Genomic DNA, 20,996 nt, shown 5'->3' with positions numbered 1-20,996 from the left:
ACTTTGGATTGGCGTTACCCGTTACATCAGGCTGCTTTTGTATGTTACTTTATACTGCTGTTACAAATGATTCCCGAGTGCCGCCGTTACAGACATTTTTCCCTCCCGTTAAGACACAAGTTGTGTTACACAATCCAGGCCTATCGTTACACATTACAGTGTGACACAATCCAGGCCAATCGATAAACAGTGTTACAGAATCCAGGCCTATCGTTACACATTACAGTGTGACACAATCCAGGCCAATCGATAAAGTGTTACAGAATCAAGGCCTATCGTTACACATTACAGTGTTACAGAATCCAGACCAATCGTTACATATTACAATCTTGAGGACTTTTGTGTGATATTTCGGCCGTGTTGTTTTGAGAAACACTCCGACTGTCTGAATAACATTTTGGCCTGGTGTTTCTGAGTCGCTTATCATAACACGAAACTTTGTGTGTGTGTGTGTATGTGTGTGTGTGTGTGTGTGTAGCTTCAAGTAACGTCTGTCCATCGGAACGTGATACTTGGCTCCGTAAGGCTGAATAATTTGCTCTCTCTCTCTCTCTCTCTCTCTCTCTCTCTCTCTCTCTATATATATATATATATATATATATATATATATATATATATATATATATATATATATATATATATATATCCTCGTAAATAATTTCGGGCTGTCGTTATAACTCATTTCAGGTTCCTGTTACGGGCAGTATTTTGGGTGGATGTGGTGTGGTGGAAAGTGATGATATCCAGATCTCCAAATGTCATTATAATGACATCTGAGAGTCATTCGGAATATATGTTTTTCTTGAGGTTATTCTAAAATTTCATTTCGGGTTGTCTTTACGAATGATCTCCGTGTTCTTCTTCTTGTTACTCCAGATGCTTCCTGAGTGTCTTTCTTATCGTTATAACGTAGCATCTTTGGATGGTCTAGATAGGTCGTTAGGTTTATTAACTACCGAAGGTGTATACATATCTTTCTTGTGGTATTCTCAAATATGTCATTTCGGTCTACCGTTGTCCCTCCAAGTTGTCATGTGACAAATCGGGTTGTCTTTGTCCAGACTACCGCTATATACTCGTTTTTCTTTTCTTTTTTGCTTATTCTTCTGTCTTCTGGGTCGCATGGAACACGTCCTCTTCGCGGCCAGGCCTTGAATCTAACATGAAAATGGAGTTTACAAAATGACAGACGTAAAGGGAGTTGCTGTAATCTACGGTTGTAACGTATCGTTTCGTATCACCTACAAGTGTTATATATATATATATATATATATATATATATATATATATATATATATATATATATATATATATAGTATACTTATCATACTTAGTCGCTGTCTCCCGCGTTAGCGAGGTAGCGCAAGGAAACAGACGAAAGAATGGCCCAACCCACACACATACACAAGTATATACATAAACGCCCACACACGCACACATACATACCTATACATTTCAACCTATATATATATATATATATATATATATATATATATATATATATATATATATATATATATATATATATATATGTATAGTCTTTTGGTCATGAGTTATCTTGAGGATGTCACCAACTTATATCGCGTTATTTCGGGAATTTTACACACTCTTTTTCCGTGGATCTTTATTCATTATTCGGGGACGTGGATGTGTTTTATTCAAGCTTGTCTTTTACGTACACTCACCTACGTTATAAGGTATTCAACGGCCTTCGTTGTACGTTACTCCGGTATCTAGGTATAGAAATGATTCTTTTTCATTTCCGAATGTTTCAGTTACCACTCGATAAAATTCATAAAATTCATAAACCCGTTTTTTTTTTTTCTACAACAAACTCATTTCTTAAATGTATTTCCTAAAAGTGATATTCGTTATGTTACTCTCCACCCGTTTATCAATGATTATTTGTCCCTGACTCTTTAGTTGTTGAATTTCTTCTCAGTGGTCAAGAATGACTGACAGATATTAAGATATATCGATATATCCGAAAAAAATCTTGATATATATATATATATATATATATATATATATATATATATATATATATATATATATATATATATATATATATATATATATATTCCTACTTTTCACCATAATCTTGGATATTTACTAATGCCTTAATTACCTGCTAAAACTCATCATTATAGCCAGCATCATCCACACTGCCCACAAAACTCCCAGTCATATTCCCCATTCGTCATCAACCTCTACAAAACTCCCCAAAATTATATCCCGTATAAATCTCGCGCGCCTGATTGTTATGGGTGCCCAAGGTAATCGTCTGGGAAGAGTAACGGGTCGTCTTATATCGTAATATAATCCGGGAAGCCGAATTACATCGTTTATACAGCTGATTAATGATTAATCTCACACACGTCAAGGATCTTAAGTCAATCAATTTTTGCATCTGCGACCACCGTGTGATGCTTCACCGGCCTGTGAACCATGGGAGAGAACCATGACGGTGATCACGATGGTAGTTTGGTATATGATGAAGACGATGGGAAATATGACTTGAGAATTTAGTAGGCACAGCGTGGATGGTGGTGATTATAATGAGGAGTTTAGTACGTACTACTAATGTACTTTTTGTATATCAACCGACTGTTATATTTCTTTCTTGTATCTCCCCTGGTGATGTGATTATTACACGAAAGTGCACTAAGGAACTTATCGTGTTTCATTTCCCCGTGGACTCATAGGAATATACTTGATCACGCACTCAAATGTGATCCTTTCCAATATATATATATATATATATATATATATATATATATATATATATATATATATATATATATATATATATATATGTTCATTTTTCTTTGTAGTCACGACTTGTCAATGCTTCATTTTTACCAATAATATGTGTTTCGCCAAAGATGCCCCTCGTACTTAAGACTCTTAAAAGTAACGGACATGTGTCATTAATATTCCCTTCATAAGTAAGTGTGTGCTTCTTTCTGTAAGTACCAAGTGTATCTCAGCGACTTCATCTTCATACATGACCATGATCTTATGAGTAAAAAACATTTTTTCAAATGAGTATCATTTCATAAATGATAAAAATGATAATGATCCCTTCTAACACAGCCTTCTTATAGAAGATAACTTTATAAGTACTAAGTACATCACATTCATGTATAAGTAATATTTGAGTAACGTTGACTTCATCAGTACATAATCTTGTAAGTAAATAAATCATGCCTTCGCAATATTACCTTTATAACCATATAATTAACAAATACCAGCAACTTCATTATCGATCACAAAAGCATAACTTGAAGCGGGAGACATTGATGACTGCGATGCGTGATCTTCAGCGTTGGTGTTTCCAGTACAATATTGATAGTGACTATGATCTTAAGTGGAACAGATTCACGAGCAGCGTCGTGTTCCTTACCGCTACAGTCACTTCCCTCATGCACCTTTCTCCAGTTCATGAGGTGTTCCTGGGCACTGTCAATCGCCTGTGTAACTCAACCGTACTCAAAAGGTCACTGTCCCGTTGGGCTGGGACAGAAGACGGGAGCGTAGTGTGACGGGCGGGACCGTCCGCCTCGGCGGTCGTCAGCGAATATGTAACGGACGTGTGACGATCGGAGGACCTGATCGTGTCGTCTTCGTGACCTATTCCTTTCATATCAGGTGTGGAGACGTGGATGTCTCTGGCTCCGTGTATACTGGTATTACACGACGAATGGACGAGAATGTACGGAATTCACTAAATAGCATTGTATGTCATTTGGTGTGTGTGTGTGTGTGTGTGTGTGTGTGTGCTATCACCCATCTTATACCAACGGGGAGTGAAAGAATACTGGTACTGTCCTTGTTTGGAAAACAATCCCATTCTCTGCACGCACTACGTTTTCACTCCACTCATTTCAGCTGTCACTCATTCTATTCCTATAATGAATACCTTACACCTCTTCCCACTGTTTACATTTCAAGCTTCCTCTGACGTCTGCTACACCCAAGCTTTAAAAAAAATATCTATCTTTTCCAGTTAATTGCCGTAGTTTCAACCTGCTCTTCCACAGTCCTGACTCGCCAATTAAGGAACCATCCCAGTTGCTCTTTTTCCTGCACTCTTTCTAATTGAACTAAAATGCTTCTTTGGAAGGAGGTTGCACAAAGATACGTCAGCTTCAGACCCATGTCTCATACAACGTAAATATACTTGCTTAACATTCATCCTCACTCATGAACGTTAATGCTGTTCTTATCTTTTCGAATAATGCATAAACTGCTCTGACATTCCTCGCCAATGTGTTCGAGAAATGATAGTGTTTTTTTTAACCTTTCACTCTCTTCACTTAACCCAATATCCCACCGGAATCTTGCTCATTCTTAGTACATGATATAGATTCTGTCAGTTTTCGTCGCTCACCTATCATACCAGGCTACTGTAGCATCTACGTTTCCTTCAGTGTTCCACAGACCTCAGCATCAACAGTGTCTACCTCTAGTTTTGCCCCATCACTGAACCAACAAAACGTGTAACCTATTTCACTCTGTAAAGTCATAAACAAAACCCAAGAACAACGCAGGTCCCAAGAGCGACGACCCTTGCGGCACGCCACTACACCCAAACCTCCTCCACTGATGTCTGCTCTGATCTCTTTTCTCTTAAAAAAAAACCTCCCAAACATCTCTCCATCCCCCTTTGTATATATTAACTTGTATTTTCATTTTCATGAATAAGAAATAATGCCACACGCCAACGAATAATTTTCTATGCTAAATCCAAATACGATCCATCCATCCCTCTTTCCTCTCCACCATTATCGTAACTCAGCTACGGAAATCAGTTACTTTAAGAACAGGTGGTTTTCACATCAAAATCCGAAAGGACTATCAATCTAAATCATAAGGTAAATAATGATTTCTTTTCATCAATTTCTAACATCTTACCTACCTTGTACATTCATGGCTCTTGCGTAGCTCATACCATCATGATCATCTTTATCTCTTATTTTTGAATGATATCTGCACATTTCCCCTGCGCAAGACACACCCCTATCGCTACTGCCACTCTGTGTATGACCATCATAAGCTTAAGCACTTCCATCGTTCACTCCTCCTCCTTCACCATCCCTGGGTATAATCTGTCAGATCCTGAGGATTTAGTCGTCGTACTCAGCTCTCGGGTTACTACTAGGTTGGTTGTTTAAGGCTTTAGGCCTATCAACTGTCTGGGTCAATAGTAATGATTAAGGCCGCCAGACGTCTAGCTACATCCACTATTCGTAAGATCTTTGAACACCTTCTTCTGGTGTTGAGGGTAACCTACGACCACATGCACCCTCATCAAGCATGGGGCTTGAGCCCAGTTCTTGCAACAGTTGAACAATGTATTCTTCAACGTTGTCAGGTTTATCCAACGTTTGTAAATATATGTAAATTTCTCTCTCTCTCTCTCTCTCTCTCTCTCTCTCTCTCTCTCTCTCTCTCTCTGTATAGATATATATATATATATATATATATATATATATATATATATATATATATATATATATATATATATATACATATCTATATATGTGTAAGATGAAAAGATAATGACTAGGATTACAATAATAATAATAATAATAAAAATAATAACAATAATGATAATGAAGATCTTGGTCACCATTTTGAAACCATTACAATGAAATTTCCGCTGTGAAATTTATGGTGATAATCAATCAAGACCTTACTTCTAAAGGGGACAGACATCCATTTACGTCTACTTTCTACAACACCCGAGAATCTAAGTTACTGGAACTTACTGAACGCCGCCTCTATCTCCACCAGGTAGATCACTCCTGTCACATCTTGCCAAGGGTTGAGGCAAGGCACTTGCTGACGCAGGGCAAGCAAGACTATTCTGAATGCACCACTGACTTCCAACTTATATAGATTTAAGATGCCTGACACGCGATAGCTAGGGAATAGGTGTGTGCAAATGAGTCCCTTATCTACCACGCAGTTCGTCTGTTCCTGACGCTACTACACTGCGAACTCGGGAAAGGCGATTCACTACTAACAGAAAGAAAAAGCGAGAGAACCATATTGATCCCTGACTATCTAGTCGGTCCTAACAAGAGTTCATCTGCAGGAACCAACGTTTTGGACTGCGCTGACGATGAAGGCTTGTGCGACGGGGTCAGCGCAGGCGGGGGGCACCTTCCTCCTACTGCTACGCACACAACAGTGTACTGTTTTAAGGCATGAAACGATGTCTGAGCTTCGTCTGATGCAGCACCCACTTGCATCGTCTGTCCGCCACACTTCCACTCGCAAAAGTTTTGCATTTCCTTTGCGAGTTGACTCAAAATTTTTTAAAGTACTTAAAGTGATACTTAGAAAATAAATTATGTGAAGGTTTTTGTGCAATATTACACGCGTAAGATGTTCATTTTTGATAATGATGATTGATAATGATAATAATAATGATAATAATAGTAAGAATAATAATGATAATGATAATAAATGATAATAATAATGATAATAATAGTAAGAATAATAATGATAATGATAATAACATGCGCTAAGGTTCACCAGTCCAAACATACCCCAGGTAGTATACTCAATCTTCTGGAGGAACATATACAACTGAAACTCGAGAGCAAGTGTACTCAGGAGACAATCCCGTTTTCTTCAAGAACACAAGAACGAAATAAGGGGGGAATAACGTAATTTGGACGGGTGTTTGTCAAAAGCAAGACCGCTGTGAAGGACTTCAGTCACTTGACCTCTATTCTCTAGAACAAAGAAGCGAGATAATGTATGATTTAATATCACATGGAAATTCAGGAAGGCGTGGTTCCCAGTCCGTACTTAAAAACAATTCCTTATTGGCATGACGGGCAGGGAATAATTTATAAGATATCGCAACTAAAATCAAAAGGACCCCATAAAGAAAACAGTATATGCACCCGGAGCCCAAAACTGCTCAACTTTACAACCCGCAAGCATTGGGAACTTTATAGTCTGCCCATTCGGGAACTTCATAAACACGCTGGACAAATATCTACAACGTGTACATGATCGGCAAGGGTGAGAGGGGGTAGTACGAAGACCATGCGAGTGGCGGCCTTAGACAACCTGGTTGATCAAAGCAGCAACAGAGTAGCTTGAGACGCCGAGGTGTGGAGGGAGAACAGACAAACTCTAAGGTCAAAGGCTTTATATTTCGGCGGGCTATGATCTCACAACAACCACGTATACACTCCAGACAGCAGCCAGCCCATCACACTCAGAGTCGAGGGACAAAGTCTGAGAGAGCCAAGAGAAGAGAGGCAACCACACTTGTGTCTTAAGACCAGGAAACACGAATCGCCACACTGGTTAAACCGTAATGAAAATAAGGAATACTTTGAAATGCACTGTGATGGTGCAGCAACGGTGCGTAATGTTGTACATAGAGAGACATTACAAACTTGTACATTAACTGTAGTATTACCAGTGTTTTGTTTAATGGCCTCATGAAAACCCCCCTTCCCCGGACAGACTAGGAGATGGGATTAATAAACATCTAATATATCGAGACGGTGGGCTAAGGTATGATCGAATGAACGACCCTGCAATATAGAGCGAGAACCGAAGTTGTACTCATAAGGTTAATCAATGTGATAACAGTGCTAATCACCTTAGTGTAATAATTTCTAATCATGTAATTTAGTAATTCAACACTTCATATCCTTCCATGTATATAATAATATTAACTGATAATAATGATAATGAAAAGATGTAATGATAATCATGATACTACTACTAATGATAATGATAATAATAATAATGATACTACTACTACTAATGATAATTATAATGATGATAATAATGATAATGATGAAAATAATGGTTAATATTAATAGTAATAATCATAATCATATTTACGATATCAATCTATCGTCCCGCATTATTGCCAAATAGCGCCAAGAGACAGAACTTGAGGAAAAATCTTCTACTGTTCCTACATTGAAAAAGTGATAATATAGGAGGGGATAATTTCCGGGACCCCAGCTCCCCCCGCACTTCTCAATCCCCCGCCACACCACGACGAGGATGCATGGGTAGTATTCCTGATCTCCTATCAGAGATCATAATAATAGTAATGATAATGATAATAATAATAATCATAATAATAATAATCATAATAATAATAATGTTAATTACAACAATAATAATAACAATAATCATAATAATAATAATGATAATAATAATAATAATAATAATAATAATAATAATAATAATAATAATGATAATAATAATAGCAATAGTAATAATAATAATAATAATAATAATAATAATAATAATAATAATAATAGTAATAATAATAGCAATAATGATAAAAATTGTGATGATAATAAGAATAATAAAACAAGCTATGATTGATAATAAAGATGATGATAATGATAATAATAAAAAGGGACACAACAAAAAGTGGTGTAATAAAATGGTAGGCTCTTATAACACTGTGCCTTCACCCAACACACACACACAGTCAACTAGTTTTTGATGGTGACGGCTTGAGATGAGGCCGTTCTTGTAGTGGTGTGTGTGTCTACCCACATGATAACAGAGGAAGCAGCCAAGCCAGGATGTTTTTTTTCTCCCCATCTCTAAGAGGCATGCATCTGTCCTCACGCTAGGAACACGTAGATAATAATAATGAATGATAATGATAATGATAATGATGATAATGATAAATGCTACTACTACTACAACTACTGACAATAATAATGATAATAATAATAATAATGATAATAGTAATAATAATAATAATAATAATAATAATAATAATAATAATAACAGAGAAGGGGGTCAGGTGAGGATACTCCCTCAAAGGCCCAGTCCTCTGTTCTTAACGCTACCTCGCTATCGCGGGAAATGGCGAATAGTATGAAAAAAAAAAATAATAATAATAATGATAATAATAATAATAATAATAATGATAATAATAATAATAATAATAATAATAGATGACATATTTTTACATGTTCACAAATTTCTGACGAAACTCTTTACAGGACAAAACCACATCAAATTTAGACTCCAAATTTACACAGAAACTCTACTCGTGATTGACCACAGAACAAGGTTAACTTCTTTTTTCTTTTTCTCTTTTTTATATAGATTTCTTGAGAGAGAGAGAGAGAGAGAGAGAGAGAGAGAGAGAGAGAGAGAGAGAGAGAGAGAGAGAGAGAGAGAGAGAGAGAGAGAGAGAGAGCGAAGCTCCAGTATACATCGTGTGTTCCGCTTAAATGTGATTCTCTTAGAGACACAGGTGCTCCACTGGTGTCAGAGAGAGAGAGAGAGAGAGAGAGAGAGAGAGAGAGAGAGAGAGAGAGAGAGAGAGAGAGAGAGAGAGAGAGAGAGAGAGATTGCTTTTCTATGTACAGGATCCTAGTGATATTTCCTAAAGATCCGGAGCTGGTTTGTTGCGCTGGGTGCGGACTGATGGTTGGGTGATGGGAAACGGACTGTGGCGGGAGAGTGGGAGATGGGTGCGTCACGACGGACGGAGAGTGGTGACGCGTGCATCGTGACGGACGGAGAGTGGTGACGGGTGCGTCATGACGGACGGGGAGTGGTGACGGGTGCATCATGACGGACGGAGAGTGGTGACGGGTGCATCAAGACGGACGGAGAGTGGTGACGGGTGCGTCATGACGGACGGGGAGTGGAGACGGGTGCATCATGACGGACGGAGAGTGGTGACGGGGGCATCGTGATGGACGGAGAGTGGTGACGGGGGCATCATGACGGACGGAGAGTGGTGACGAGGGCATCGTGATGGACGGAGAGTGGCGACGGGGGCATCATGACGGACGGAGAGTGGCGACGGGGGCATCATGATGGACGGAGAGTGGCGACGGGGGCATCGTGATGGACGGAGAGTGGCGACGGGGGCATCATGACAGAACGGAGAGAGACGGGGGGGTAGTGACGGGTGGATGATAACAGACGGGAAGCGACAGGTGAAAAAAAATGAGAGAAAGGGTAGAGTTGACAGGAGAGAAGTGAGAGAGTTGGAAAATGAGAGACGCGGAGTGACGGGATTGGAGCAAGAGGCGGGGACTGACGGACGGACGGGAGCAGGTGGGGAATGACAGGTAAATGATAACACTGAGGGAGGGAGGGAGGGAGATAAACATCAGGTGGATAATGGCAGATGACGAATGGCTGGGGAAACGATGATGGAATAAATACAGACACAGAATGACGGGGTGATCGAGACTTCGTTTTCCTATGAAATAACTTGTCTGCCATTGTATCTTGTTCTCATATATATATATATATATATATATATATATATATATATATATATATATATATATATATATATATATATATATATATATATATCGTGTTCGTTCTTTCCCGCATGAGCGAGGCAGCGCCATGAACAAATGACTGGGCCTTAGAAGGGGGAAAAGTCAAATCTTCCACTGGTTCATTCCTGTGTTCCTTCCTTTACAGTAATGCATGAGGGAAGGATTTCCAACGTCTCCCGTTCCCGCCCCCTCTTAGTGGGGCCTTTTACGACCCCGCAGGAGATACGTGGGCATCCTCACCTAACCTTCCTACACCCACCACGAGTCCATTCTATCCTAATGAGCACCGGTCGAGACTACAGGTCATAAAGCGCTGTGATTTGTGTGCGAGTAAGCGCAGAAAGCGCTGGGCGACTGAGTATTGTGGGTGCTTGGTGGCCTTTTTTTTTCATGGTACTGGCATCGTGGACATGAAGGGTCTGGAGTTATGTTGAAACGGTGTTTGTAGTGTTGTAGGTAATATATATATATATATATATATATATATATATATATATATATATGTACACACAAAGAGTTACGCTTTTTCGTCTTCGCTACGGACACCAAACATCATGTCTCTCGAACCAACAACGAATCAAAACGTAATTGATTTGTTGATCTGTGCCGGTATAAACCCCGGCAAATTTACTGCGCACATTCCATGCTCATCCTGTGAGCTGTAGCACAAAAGGATGACAAAGGTCACAAAGGGTCTTAGACCCCAGTGGGTTGATATGGCATAGGTTGGTATAAAGCTGATTCATTATATGCGCTTCATTACATGCATTACATAGTTCCTCAAGACTCGCACACTAGATGCACAAAGTGAATTCAAACTTAAAAATCTTCAGGGATCTCCTTATTAAGAATAAAGCATTGTGGCAATACTTGCAGGTTTTTTTTTTCCAGACCTATCTCTAAAAGGCTCTATTTTTTCATAATTTTAAGACATAGTGTTGCAGTTTGTGTTCAGATCCTTGTCCACCAACTATACAATACACATGATGTAACATCTCCAGAGAGGCAATACTGCCTCTATAGTATATCCTTGATCTAGCAATGACATCGGTGTAATCTGTTGCTCTTATTACTTTCTCCATATACATGTTTTGTGTACGCATTTTACTGTGATGGAAAATGTTTCTTCTTGTGCTTGTCTCAACTCGTCTACTCGCTTTTTCAAAGAGGTCCGTTAGTTCCTTTCTAATTACATTTCTGAGGCTTCTGACTGACAACCCAATGCTGTTCTCAACATCTTTACTAAGTGCATCAACTTTGTCATGCTCACGGAGGCCTATATGTGAGGGAATCCATAACACTGATGTTTGAATATTCGTCTCTGGCTTGTGACACCATGTTGTTACAATCTGATCTCAGGGTGTTGAGGACAAGACCCCTCATCCCTGCGACACATCTTCCATGCTAAAGACACTGAATCCTTACTCCTCAACTGTCATGTACTCACCCTCTCTAGGACATACATACACGTATCATCACCTCACTTTTTACCTGTGTACCTGCCCAGTGGACGTGGCCGGCTTCCTGAACCCTACAGAAGGAGATTCTGTGACAGGAAGGTGAGGTAAGGTAAGATACATATGTATTGATATATATATATATATATATATATATATATATATATATATATATATATATATATATATATATATATATATATATATATATATATATATATATGCATACGTATTATCCATGGCGTAATTCCCTTTATGTGAGGGATCCAGTTCATTCAGTCTCTCACTTTGACACCACACTCCCTGCAGCTATCTGTTTCTTTTGCGATATACATCTTCTTCCACCTTCAAGTCTACTGCCCATTTGTTCTTCTTCACAACCCCATCACCTGCTAGGCGTCCTGAATGGCTAGACCGTTTCAAAAGGCTTTCATCCATGCATCTTCCTGACGACTTCTTCACATTACCCATCCTCCTCACTCAGTTTACTCTCCTAATTCCAAATATGACTGTCTATTTTCCGTATCTTAAAAACGCAATTTTGTAGATATATCTCTGTCATGAACATCCCTCTTCTTACTCACAACATCAAGGTCAGGGCGACCTACCATTCTACCCCACATCATGTGATGCATCCAAGAGAGGAGCATTACGTGCATACGATAACTTTTGGTAGGCATCACTCTGTTCCACCGCTGTTCAGCTGTGTCCTGCAATCACCCCCTACCTCGCTCATCTCAAATATTGCCCAATCCATAAAAATTTCAAACAACCGAGGTAACACGACACCACTCTGACGCATTCCCACATTTATTTGAGAGAGTACTCGTTCATACCACTATTTTCTCTCAGTCTGGCACATCTTCTGTTATAAAAGCCTATATAAGTCCGGTTCAGAAGTGTTCTGTGCACATCATATACATAAAGAGTGGGATAGGCAGTTTATGATAATGTTGTTGTTGTTGTGAGTGCTGGGAGTTGTACATTATGGACCAGATATTTCCTGATTGTGTTAATAACCCCAATACTGAGTGCTGTGTGTGTGTGTGTGTGTGTGTGCACCCCTTTGCACGCGATGCCTAAAGTACTAAGACGATGTTTTTGGTGTGGACAGCTGCTGGTGGGCCAAAGCGGGGGAGGCACCGGGGGGTCTGCCTGCTGTGAGGGCCGGGCCATGATGACCGACCCAGTCAGTGGCCAGCCCGTCTGCTCCTGCCAGTACGAACGCTTCACCCTTGGTTCCTACTCCAGGATCGGCTCGGGCCTCGGCGCCTCCGGGGGCGTCTACGGAACCACCTACACATCCAGCGAACAGAACCCTTACCCCTCCATCGGCATGGACTCCTCCGCGTTCTACAGTCCTTTGGTAAGTACTACATCCCCTTCCTCTTGTCCTGTGTTGTGCCATAGCATCATTAATTTGACATGTCCGGATTTTTTTTTTTGTTTAATATTTAAGGAACAAATCATCATTTTCTGTGATGGTCCCTTATCTCATCTTTATCTCAAGAGTGTTTTCTTAATCCCACTTGTCTTTCAAGTATGGTCGAGCGTCTCGTCCCACACTCAAGTGTGGTCGAGCGTCTCTTTCCACACCCAAGTGTGGTCAAAAGTCTCGTCCCACACTTAGGTGTGGTCGAAAGTCTCGTCTCACACTCAAGTACGGTCTAGCGTCTCATCCCACACTCAAGTGTGGTCGAAAGTCTCGTCCCACACTCAAGCATGGTCGAGAGTATCGTCCCACACTCAAGTATGGTCGAGAGTCTCGTCCCACACTCAAGTATGGTCGAGAGTCTCGTCCCATACCAATACGACATTCAACATTTTTTTTTTTCTTGCAAGTTCTTAAACTGGATTTATTCAGCTCCAGTCAACAAATCCTAAGATGTACTCCCCACTCTCTACTAACGAAGCAGATCCTGACGTTGGAAACTCACTAACAGGAAATGAATTATCTTTCCTTACTTATATCTCTAGTAATATATCTGCCATCCCTCCATCGCCGCTACGAAATCAAGCCCTCCTCCTTCCCTCCACCACTGGCATGATGGCACTCACTACCCATCCACCCCTGCCCAGTTGGCCCTCTGGCACTGGGGCTTCCGGCGGGAGTAACACGAGACGCGGTGTTTCCCACCCGTGCTGGCACCTCGCGAGTGCCGCGTTCGAAGGGCCCGTGACACAGTGTTGTCGCCTGCCACCACTTGTCTCCATACGTACACAGAAAACGTACATATGGGAGAGAGTGTTTGAACATCTATCTTCCTGTCTTCTATCATCATTATCGCAATTATCATTATCATTAAATTTCCATTCTTCTTATCATTATATAACCCAAGACCCCTTCTTCAAAGGCTCCAGCGGCTTCAAGACTGCGTTACAATCAGTAGCAGAATACAGATGAACCCCTCAGGAGAGAGAGGATCTTTGGTGATGATATTCTCCGACATTATGCAAATAGACCTGAAAATCGGTGACACCACTGTCCTAATGTTGATGTGATGAAGGTGGACGTTACACAGTTTCTGTAAAAAAATCATCGATAAAGTAAAACAAGTAAAAGTGCAAAAATATAATAAGTAGGAAAAAAGAAAGAGGAAAAGTATATAAGACTAAAAAGGAATTAAGTAGAGAGTGAAGGAGGAGGGATGGAAGGGAGAGGAGTGCAAAAACTGAGGGGGAGGAATGATATGACAAGGGATGGCTGCATGGGGAAAGAAACGGCCAGAAAAAGCGAGGTGGGTGAGTGACATTAGGCGAGGGGGAGCGAGAGGCAACGCCGCCGCTGGGGACGACCCTGCTGTGTGCTCGACGCCCACACCACAGGGATGGCTCTGGGGTGTGGGGAGGGGATCCCCTCGTGTGACTACAGGGTCAGGCCTGGGAGCCCCTCAGACCGTTGGGACGGGTTTGGGAGAAATGGAGACTACAGAATCAGACTGAGGGGACGGGTCTCAGGGACCCTAATACTAGAGGGTCAGATCTGGGAGCCTCGAAGGGATGGGTGTGGCAGCTACTGACACTACAGGATTAGGTCTGAAAGCCCCCTCAGACTACAGGGCTGGATATGGCGGGCGCAGAGACTACAGAAAGATCGCAGAACCTCCCAAGACTCCGGGGTCAGGTCTAGGGAGCTCCTGAGACTGGAGGAACACCCGCAAACGATAGAGCTGGTTTTAGAAACACTCTAGACCAGAGTCAGGTCTGGGAACTAACTCTGCAGACGACACAGCTACGTCTGTGAACCCCCGAGACTAGAAAACCAAGTCTAGGGTCCTGGGGAGTTAGATCTGCGAACACCAAAGACCTCGGCAGCAAAGTAGGAATGCGTCGCCTAATACAATAATGGGTGGGGCAATGTGCCGGCGGAAACAACCGTAAAATGGGCAGAGCATCTCCAGGTACAAGTAAATGGTGTCACCGTGACGCTAGACACAACAGGAGGTTGACGGTGTCGAATGCTACAGAGGAGTGGCACTGCTCACAAACACAAGAGGAGGGTGGAAGCGCGTCGCCAGAAACAACAGGAGGGTAGCAGTCTTCTATTCACAGACATAACACGAGGGTGGAAGCGCGTCGCCAGAAACAATAGAAGGAGGCAGTGAAGTCACGGAGACAACATCAGGGTGACGGTGCTTCGCAAGGTGACAACACACAGGTGACTGAGCGCTGACAGACAAAGCGGACGCGGCAGTAGTCCGTCGAGGTACAACAGTGGGATGATGAAGTGCGTCGGAAGATACAACAGCTTCAAGTGCGTCGCCAGACAGGACAGCGGGATGGGAGTGGGGTGGCAGAGAGAGGGGTTGAGCCCGACCGATCCTCACAAAGCCGTGAGGGCCGCGAGCCGGTCTCCCAGGAGAGGCTCCGTGCTAAGTGCCGGAGCTTCGCCTATCCAGGTGTCAACTCCCTCTTGTAAACAAACCGTCGGCCTTCTTCTTCCCCCCATCCTCCTCCTCCTCCTCCTTTTTGTGAGCGGGACGACCATTACACAAACCGCGACGGACGCCTGTCTTTAAAGCCACACACACGCGCGTCCACAGCCCCTCCAGGATAATTCCTGTATTACAAGGTGGCTCGAGATTTAGCACTTTTGGACGTGTGCCCGGGGGTGATGCACGCTCTGCTGATGGCTCCCAGGAATTACTGACCACGAGCAACATGAGCCAGCCAGCCAGCCAGTCCTCTCTGATCTCCCTGACCTAAATCTCAACAGGAGCTCACGCTGGCCGAGGGACGCGATGAAGGATTAAGTCTCGCTTCCTGCCGGTGGCGCAGCTCCTCAGTACACGCTGACGACTTACACGCGCGATTGCAAGTATGCCTCCCGGGCTTGCGACGCTGGTCTGGCACTTTCCGTCGGATTACTGCAGGTCTTGGCGGCATCGCCTCACCTCTAATTCAACAGCTTCTGTCTTGACTGGTTTCAATTTCTACTCGTGAAAAACTCGTCTCTCTCATACGTTACGTGTTATCTAATTTCGCCCGTGATCTCTGTCTGTCTCTGTCCCTCTCTCTCTCTCTCTGAGGATAAAGTCAAACAAACTTGAATATTGTTCTCAGTTGAATTTCCGTGGCCCAGGGCGCGGATCACAGGCTCCACACTTCACCACCTTCCTGCCTCCATTTTGGCGTACGGCGGTCGGTGCTGCTTCACGCGTCGGGCTGCCGCTGCACGGGTGCGGTGCCCTGGCCTGGTGGCGTCTGGCAGAACACGCCAGGTGCAGAGAGAGAGAGAGAGAGAGAGAGAGAGAGAGAGAGAGAGAGAGAGAGAGAGAGAGAGAGAGAGAGGATTAAACCCATCATGTGTGGTGGTCCTAGGGTGTGCTTAACGACGAAAACCCCATAACTCTGCACTCGGGACGAATACATGTTTGCGGTATATATTGCTTACATTCTACGTGCGCTCCACTTATTGCTCTGTCTATTTTGTGTGTGACGACGTTGCATCGCGTATCAGAGAGTGTAATGTCCATTTGCATATACCCGCCAGCGGGCCATCTCCATGCATCGGGCCTTAACACACGACAAGTTCCTGCACGGGATATATCTGAATTCCTGCTTCAAACATGCTGACACTGGCGATAATCTTTGGTTAAATCCTTTTGTGTTTATAATCCTTCCTTCTTGGGATTAACAAGAGGCTCACGGGCCTGAAACGAGTGACTCCCAGGGACATGACTGATCCTGTTATACCGTAAACTGAATTTGTTCCTCAAGTGTCAGAAAAATGAAAGCAGCAACACCGACGAACACTACAACAGCATCAGCAGTACCTGACACTGCAAATGTCCACACTGCAGCGATAGCTGCGTCTGCTGAGGGAGAAGGACCAACGGCAATAGTAGTAGTAGTAGAAGTAGAAGTAGTAGAAGAAGTAGTAGTAGAAGTAGTTGAAGTAGTAGTAGCAGAAGTAGTAGTAGTAGTAGAAGTAGTAGTAGTAGTAGTAGCAGAAGTAGTAGTAATAGTAGAAGTAGTAGTGACAGCAGAAGTAGTAGTAGTAGAAGTAGTAGTAGAAATAGTAGTAGAAGTAGTAGTAGCAGAAATAGTGGTAGTAGCACAAGTAGTAGTAGTAGTAGTAGTAGTAACAGGAGCAGCAAGGAAACCCAGAGGGATAGCAGCGGGAGCAAGGAGTGGTGGGTGGCTTCTGACGATGGTGAGGAGACAGCGTCTGGTGAAGAGGATCTAGTTCGGTGTGGCTATCCTCACCTTCCTCCCATATCCAATTCGCGTGTTCTTACAATCAGAAATCGAGTATGAGGGTTTGGGAAATGTGAATTTATGACAGGGTGGTGGTTTTCGCATTGGCAGATTACATGCACATGGACTGAAATGGAGTCAAGGATGTTTCTGTCATTCAAAGTTGCGAAATACGTAGTGTAAACCACAACCTCAAATTTCAAATAAAGTAATACATCTTAGATGGGATCATTCTCCCAGAATGGATTTTGCATCGTTTTTCTGAGGAATTCAGATTTTTATCTGAAAAAAATATCTATACTGTAAGAATGTCATGAATTTAAAACCTCACTTCTGGTTTTTAATATTTTCCTATACTGAAGCAAGTGGTCTGGTCATACGAATGCCTTGAAAGATACAATGGTTAGACCCGATGGCGTTTCCATCTTTGTGTTTTCAGTTTCCTTGTGTCACAAAGGCAAAACACCCTGGTGTGTGTGTGTGTGTGTGTGTGTGTGTGTGTGTGTGTGTGTGTGTGTGTGTGTGTCCCCTAAGCCATATTACCCATAACTCAACTTGTTCGTCTCCAAACACAAACAGAACCATCGGCTTTTGAAACATATGCTTCCGATTTTCATCTGGGAAGGAGGAGATGACAACACCAATATCACAAGACAATGTAAGACGATGTCGTGGCATTATATTGTAGCCTAACTTGTTTTTTTTTTCTTTCTTATTTTCTTTCTTATTCTGGCGACAAGACCAAGGAGAGTGACCTCAGGTACGCACACGTCACCGCAAACATGACAGGAACGAGGGTGGCAGGCAGTTTAATTTGTCACACGTAGCTTAGGTAAAACAATCACAGGGTCAGTGGAATTCTTCCTTTGTGACACGGTTATAGTGGCCGTAGGCTACATGGGTGACCACATCACAAACTGGTGAAATGATCACTGATTACATCAAAGAAAAAGGTGATGGGAAAGCCACACGTAGGCTACATGGGTAACCACATCACAAGCTGGTGGACTGATCACTGGGGACATCAAAGAAATAGGTCTTGGGAAAACAGGGTAGACTGAGTGTGGAAGATACGGAAAACAGACGAGTTCATGACTGTTGGTAAGGGATGAAATGCAACTATGAAGGCATATGAATAACCTTGATTTGATGGATGGACGACCATTGATCTGGCGAGGATAATCAACTCTGCCACAGTTGATAATTAGATCGGGAAATGGATAACCGTCGACAGAAAATTAAGACAAAACGACTGTTTAGGTTGCCTTCAGATACCTCGAACCCGACTTTTCTTCCCCGCTCAGAGAACGTGCACACGTGCGGGTATCACCACACACCCCCTCCGCTCTTGTGCTGGTACCAGCCGCTGTATTACGGAAGAGGGACGGAGGTGGGGGTTAGCAGGAGCCTCGTGGTGGCCAGTACTGATGAAGACGCACATCCCTTCAGCTGAGGACTTTGCCTTTTCTGCTCTAGCCACAAAATGAAGAGGCTGTTTCCTTTGAAATTATATCTGACCCACAGAATGATAGTGTGTGTGTGTGTGTGTGTGTGTGTGTGTGTGTGTGTGTGTGTGTGTGTGTGTGTGTGTGTGTGTGTGTGTGTGCCAAATGTTGCTCCCAGCTCATACATGACGCTTACATCACCGGGTGCAGTCGTGTCGTGTGATGGGTACGTGCTGTATCTGATGCCTCTGAATTTACAGGAAGCTCTCTTGGGACGTTTGACTTGATGGTAGTATATCATATTACTCTTACCTGTGTATTCGCGAGCCCGTGTGTGTGTGTGTGTGTGTGTGTGTGTGTGTGTGTGTGTGTGTGTGTGTGTGTGTGTGTGTGTAAGACAGGTGAAGCAGTGTTAACGGTCTTGCAGTCTTGTTACACCATGAGGGACCAAATCTCTGTAGAGCTTAGAACACTCATCAGGCTCATTTGCAGGGTGGGGTGAGGTTCATCTTTCGCTGTTACGTTTTCCAAAGGTACGTTGGAAAGACAGACAACAGCGGACCCGTTAGCACATGTCTAGGCTGTCTGCAGTGCTCTCTCTATATATATTCCATATGGAAGGGATAGGATCACACAGGTTCCCTCTGGTAAATCCACCACGTCTGTGATTTCTTGCCGGGCAGTGAAAACATCCTTTGACACCCAGTGACTCCAAGTTTGGAGGGTCATTCCCAAGCAACCTAGCCAGAACTGGATATCCTTCTATAGCCTAAGAAAGAACAAACTAAAGGCATTTCAAAGGCTGTAGGACAATGCAACATGGCACGGAGTCACAATGAACACTTTGCTACTACGCCATAAGCTTGAGTCTCACATTTGAAGGTTTAAGAGAGCTACAGACTCTGGTCTCTTTAAGTGGGTAATATGGAGTGGGCATGTTTGCCCTAGCTGAGCAACCAATCAGTCTACCAACCCCATGCAAACTAGGGTACACTAATGACTGGCTGCCACACTTGAGAATAAATCTTTTAGACATAACCTGCTCAATGTGGAGATTCGGTTGGCCGAGTTGGTCAGCAGAGGCTGACACGACTCCTGGGGTATGTCAGAGGAAGCCAAGGTCTTATCATTATCACCAGTGCTAGAGTATGAAAGAGGAATCCAGGGGCCTCCGTCAACAGGGGCACAGTATGTAAGGGGAAGCCCCCACGAACCCAGTCCCTGCGCGACAGTAAGAACGGTAAGCCACAAACTTGAATTTTCGTACCTTGTTTACGAGGAGAAGGTCCGTCTTACATGTCTCCTCCCTCCCTCCTCCTCCCACTCTTGTAAAGGTTTACTCTTGAGGTCTTCTAGCGTCAGAGACCCTCACAGAGCCAGGTGACACCATCACCACTACAGGTAACTCCTCACCATGCCAGTTACCACCATCACCACACGCTATAACACGTACCACTACATCAGTTAATCGCCATCACCACCACTATTCCAGTCACCACACATCCATCAGCACACCAGACAACATCGCTACCATACCATCATCACACCACACACCATCATCGCTATGGCAATCACCACCATGAAGACACCAGACAGCAGCATCAATTATACCACCAGGCCACGTACTTGGCTGAACGGAAGGAAGTGAACATTTACCATGTTATCTTTAGAACAAATAGTCGTTTCTTGTCACCCGCAACAATACTTTTAACTCATTACTGTCTTTATCGCGTTTCACGTAAAGTGCAAGAAAAGAGAGAGGATAATTATGGTAATTTACACTACAGCTAAAGAGGTTAAATTGGTAGTTTCGTATCACCAGTGAATGGAGGCATTGTCGGAAACGAATCAATTGACAGTTCAGTCCCACAGACGGCATCTGGCTGCAACAGTTCTTAGTGTTAGGGGGGGGGGGGGTTCTACACGTGGGTCGTCCGGGAAACCTTAAAGATATAGAAGGCTACTTTCACAAATCCCTGTTTAAACAGAAGGTGAGTATGTTTCTGGGCCAGGGATGAGGAGAGAGAGAGAGGGAGTGTACCCGCTGTACAACGAGAGTGCGCTGTACG

The 20,996-nt window shown here is 42.9% G+C and overlaps 1 protein-coding gene and 1 long non-coding RNA gene across 3 annotated transcripts in view; one reads left to right on the top strand and one right to left on the bottom strand.

Annotated features, from left to right (window-relative positions):
* Positions 1 to 20,996, bottom strand: part of LOC139759166 (uncharacterized) — a 287,348-nt gene that overhangs the window by 32,298 nt on the left and 234,054 nt on the right. The window lies entirely within an intron of this gene.
* LOC139759164 (homeobox protein araucan-like) overlaps positions 1 to 20,996 on the top strand; it is a 200,982-nt gene that overhangs the window by 13,918 nt on the left and 166,068 nt on the right. For both annotated transcript variants that reach the window (XM_071681211.1, XM_071681210.1), the window contains exon 2: positions 12,897 to 13,148. In XM_071681211.1, coding sequence (XP_071537312.1) covers positions 12,897 to 13,148 — 252 coding nt within the window. The remainder of the gene's footprint in view (positions 1 to 12,896; positions 13,149 to 20,996) is intronic.

This window comes from Panulirus ornatus, chromosome 32 (assembly GCF_036320965.1).
Source record: "Panulirus ornatus isolate Po-2019 chromosome 32, ASM3632096v1, whole genome shotgun sequence".
In the NCBI taxonomy this organism is placed as follows: Eukaryota; Metazoa; Arthropoda; class Malacostraca; order Decapoda; family Palinuridae; genus Panulirus; species Panulirus ornatus.
Note: the sequence above shows the minus strand (reverse complement) of the source record. Positions and strands in the feature narration are given on the sequence as shown.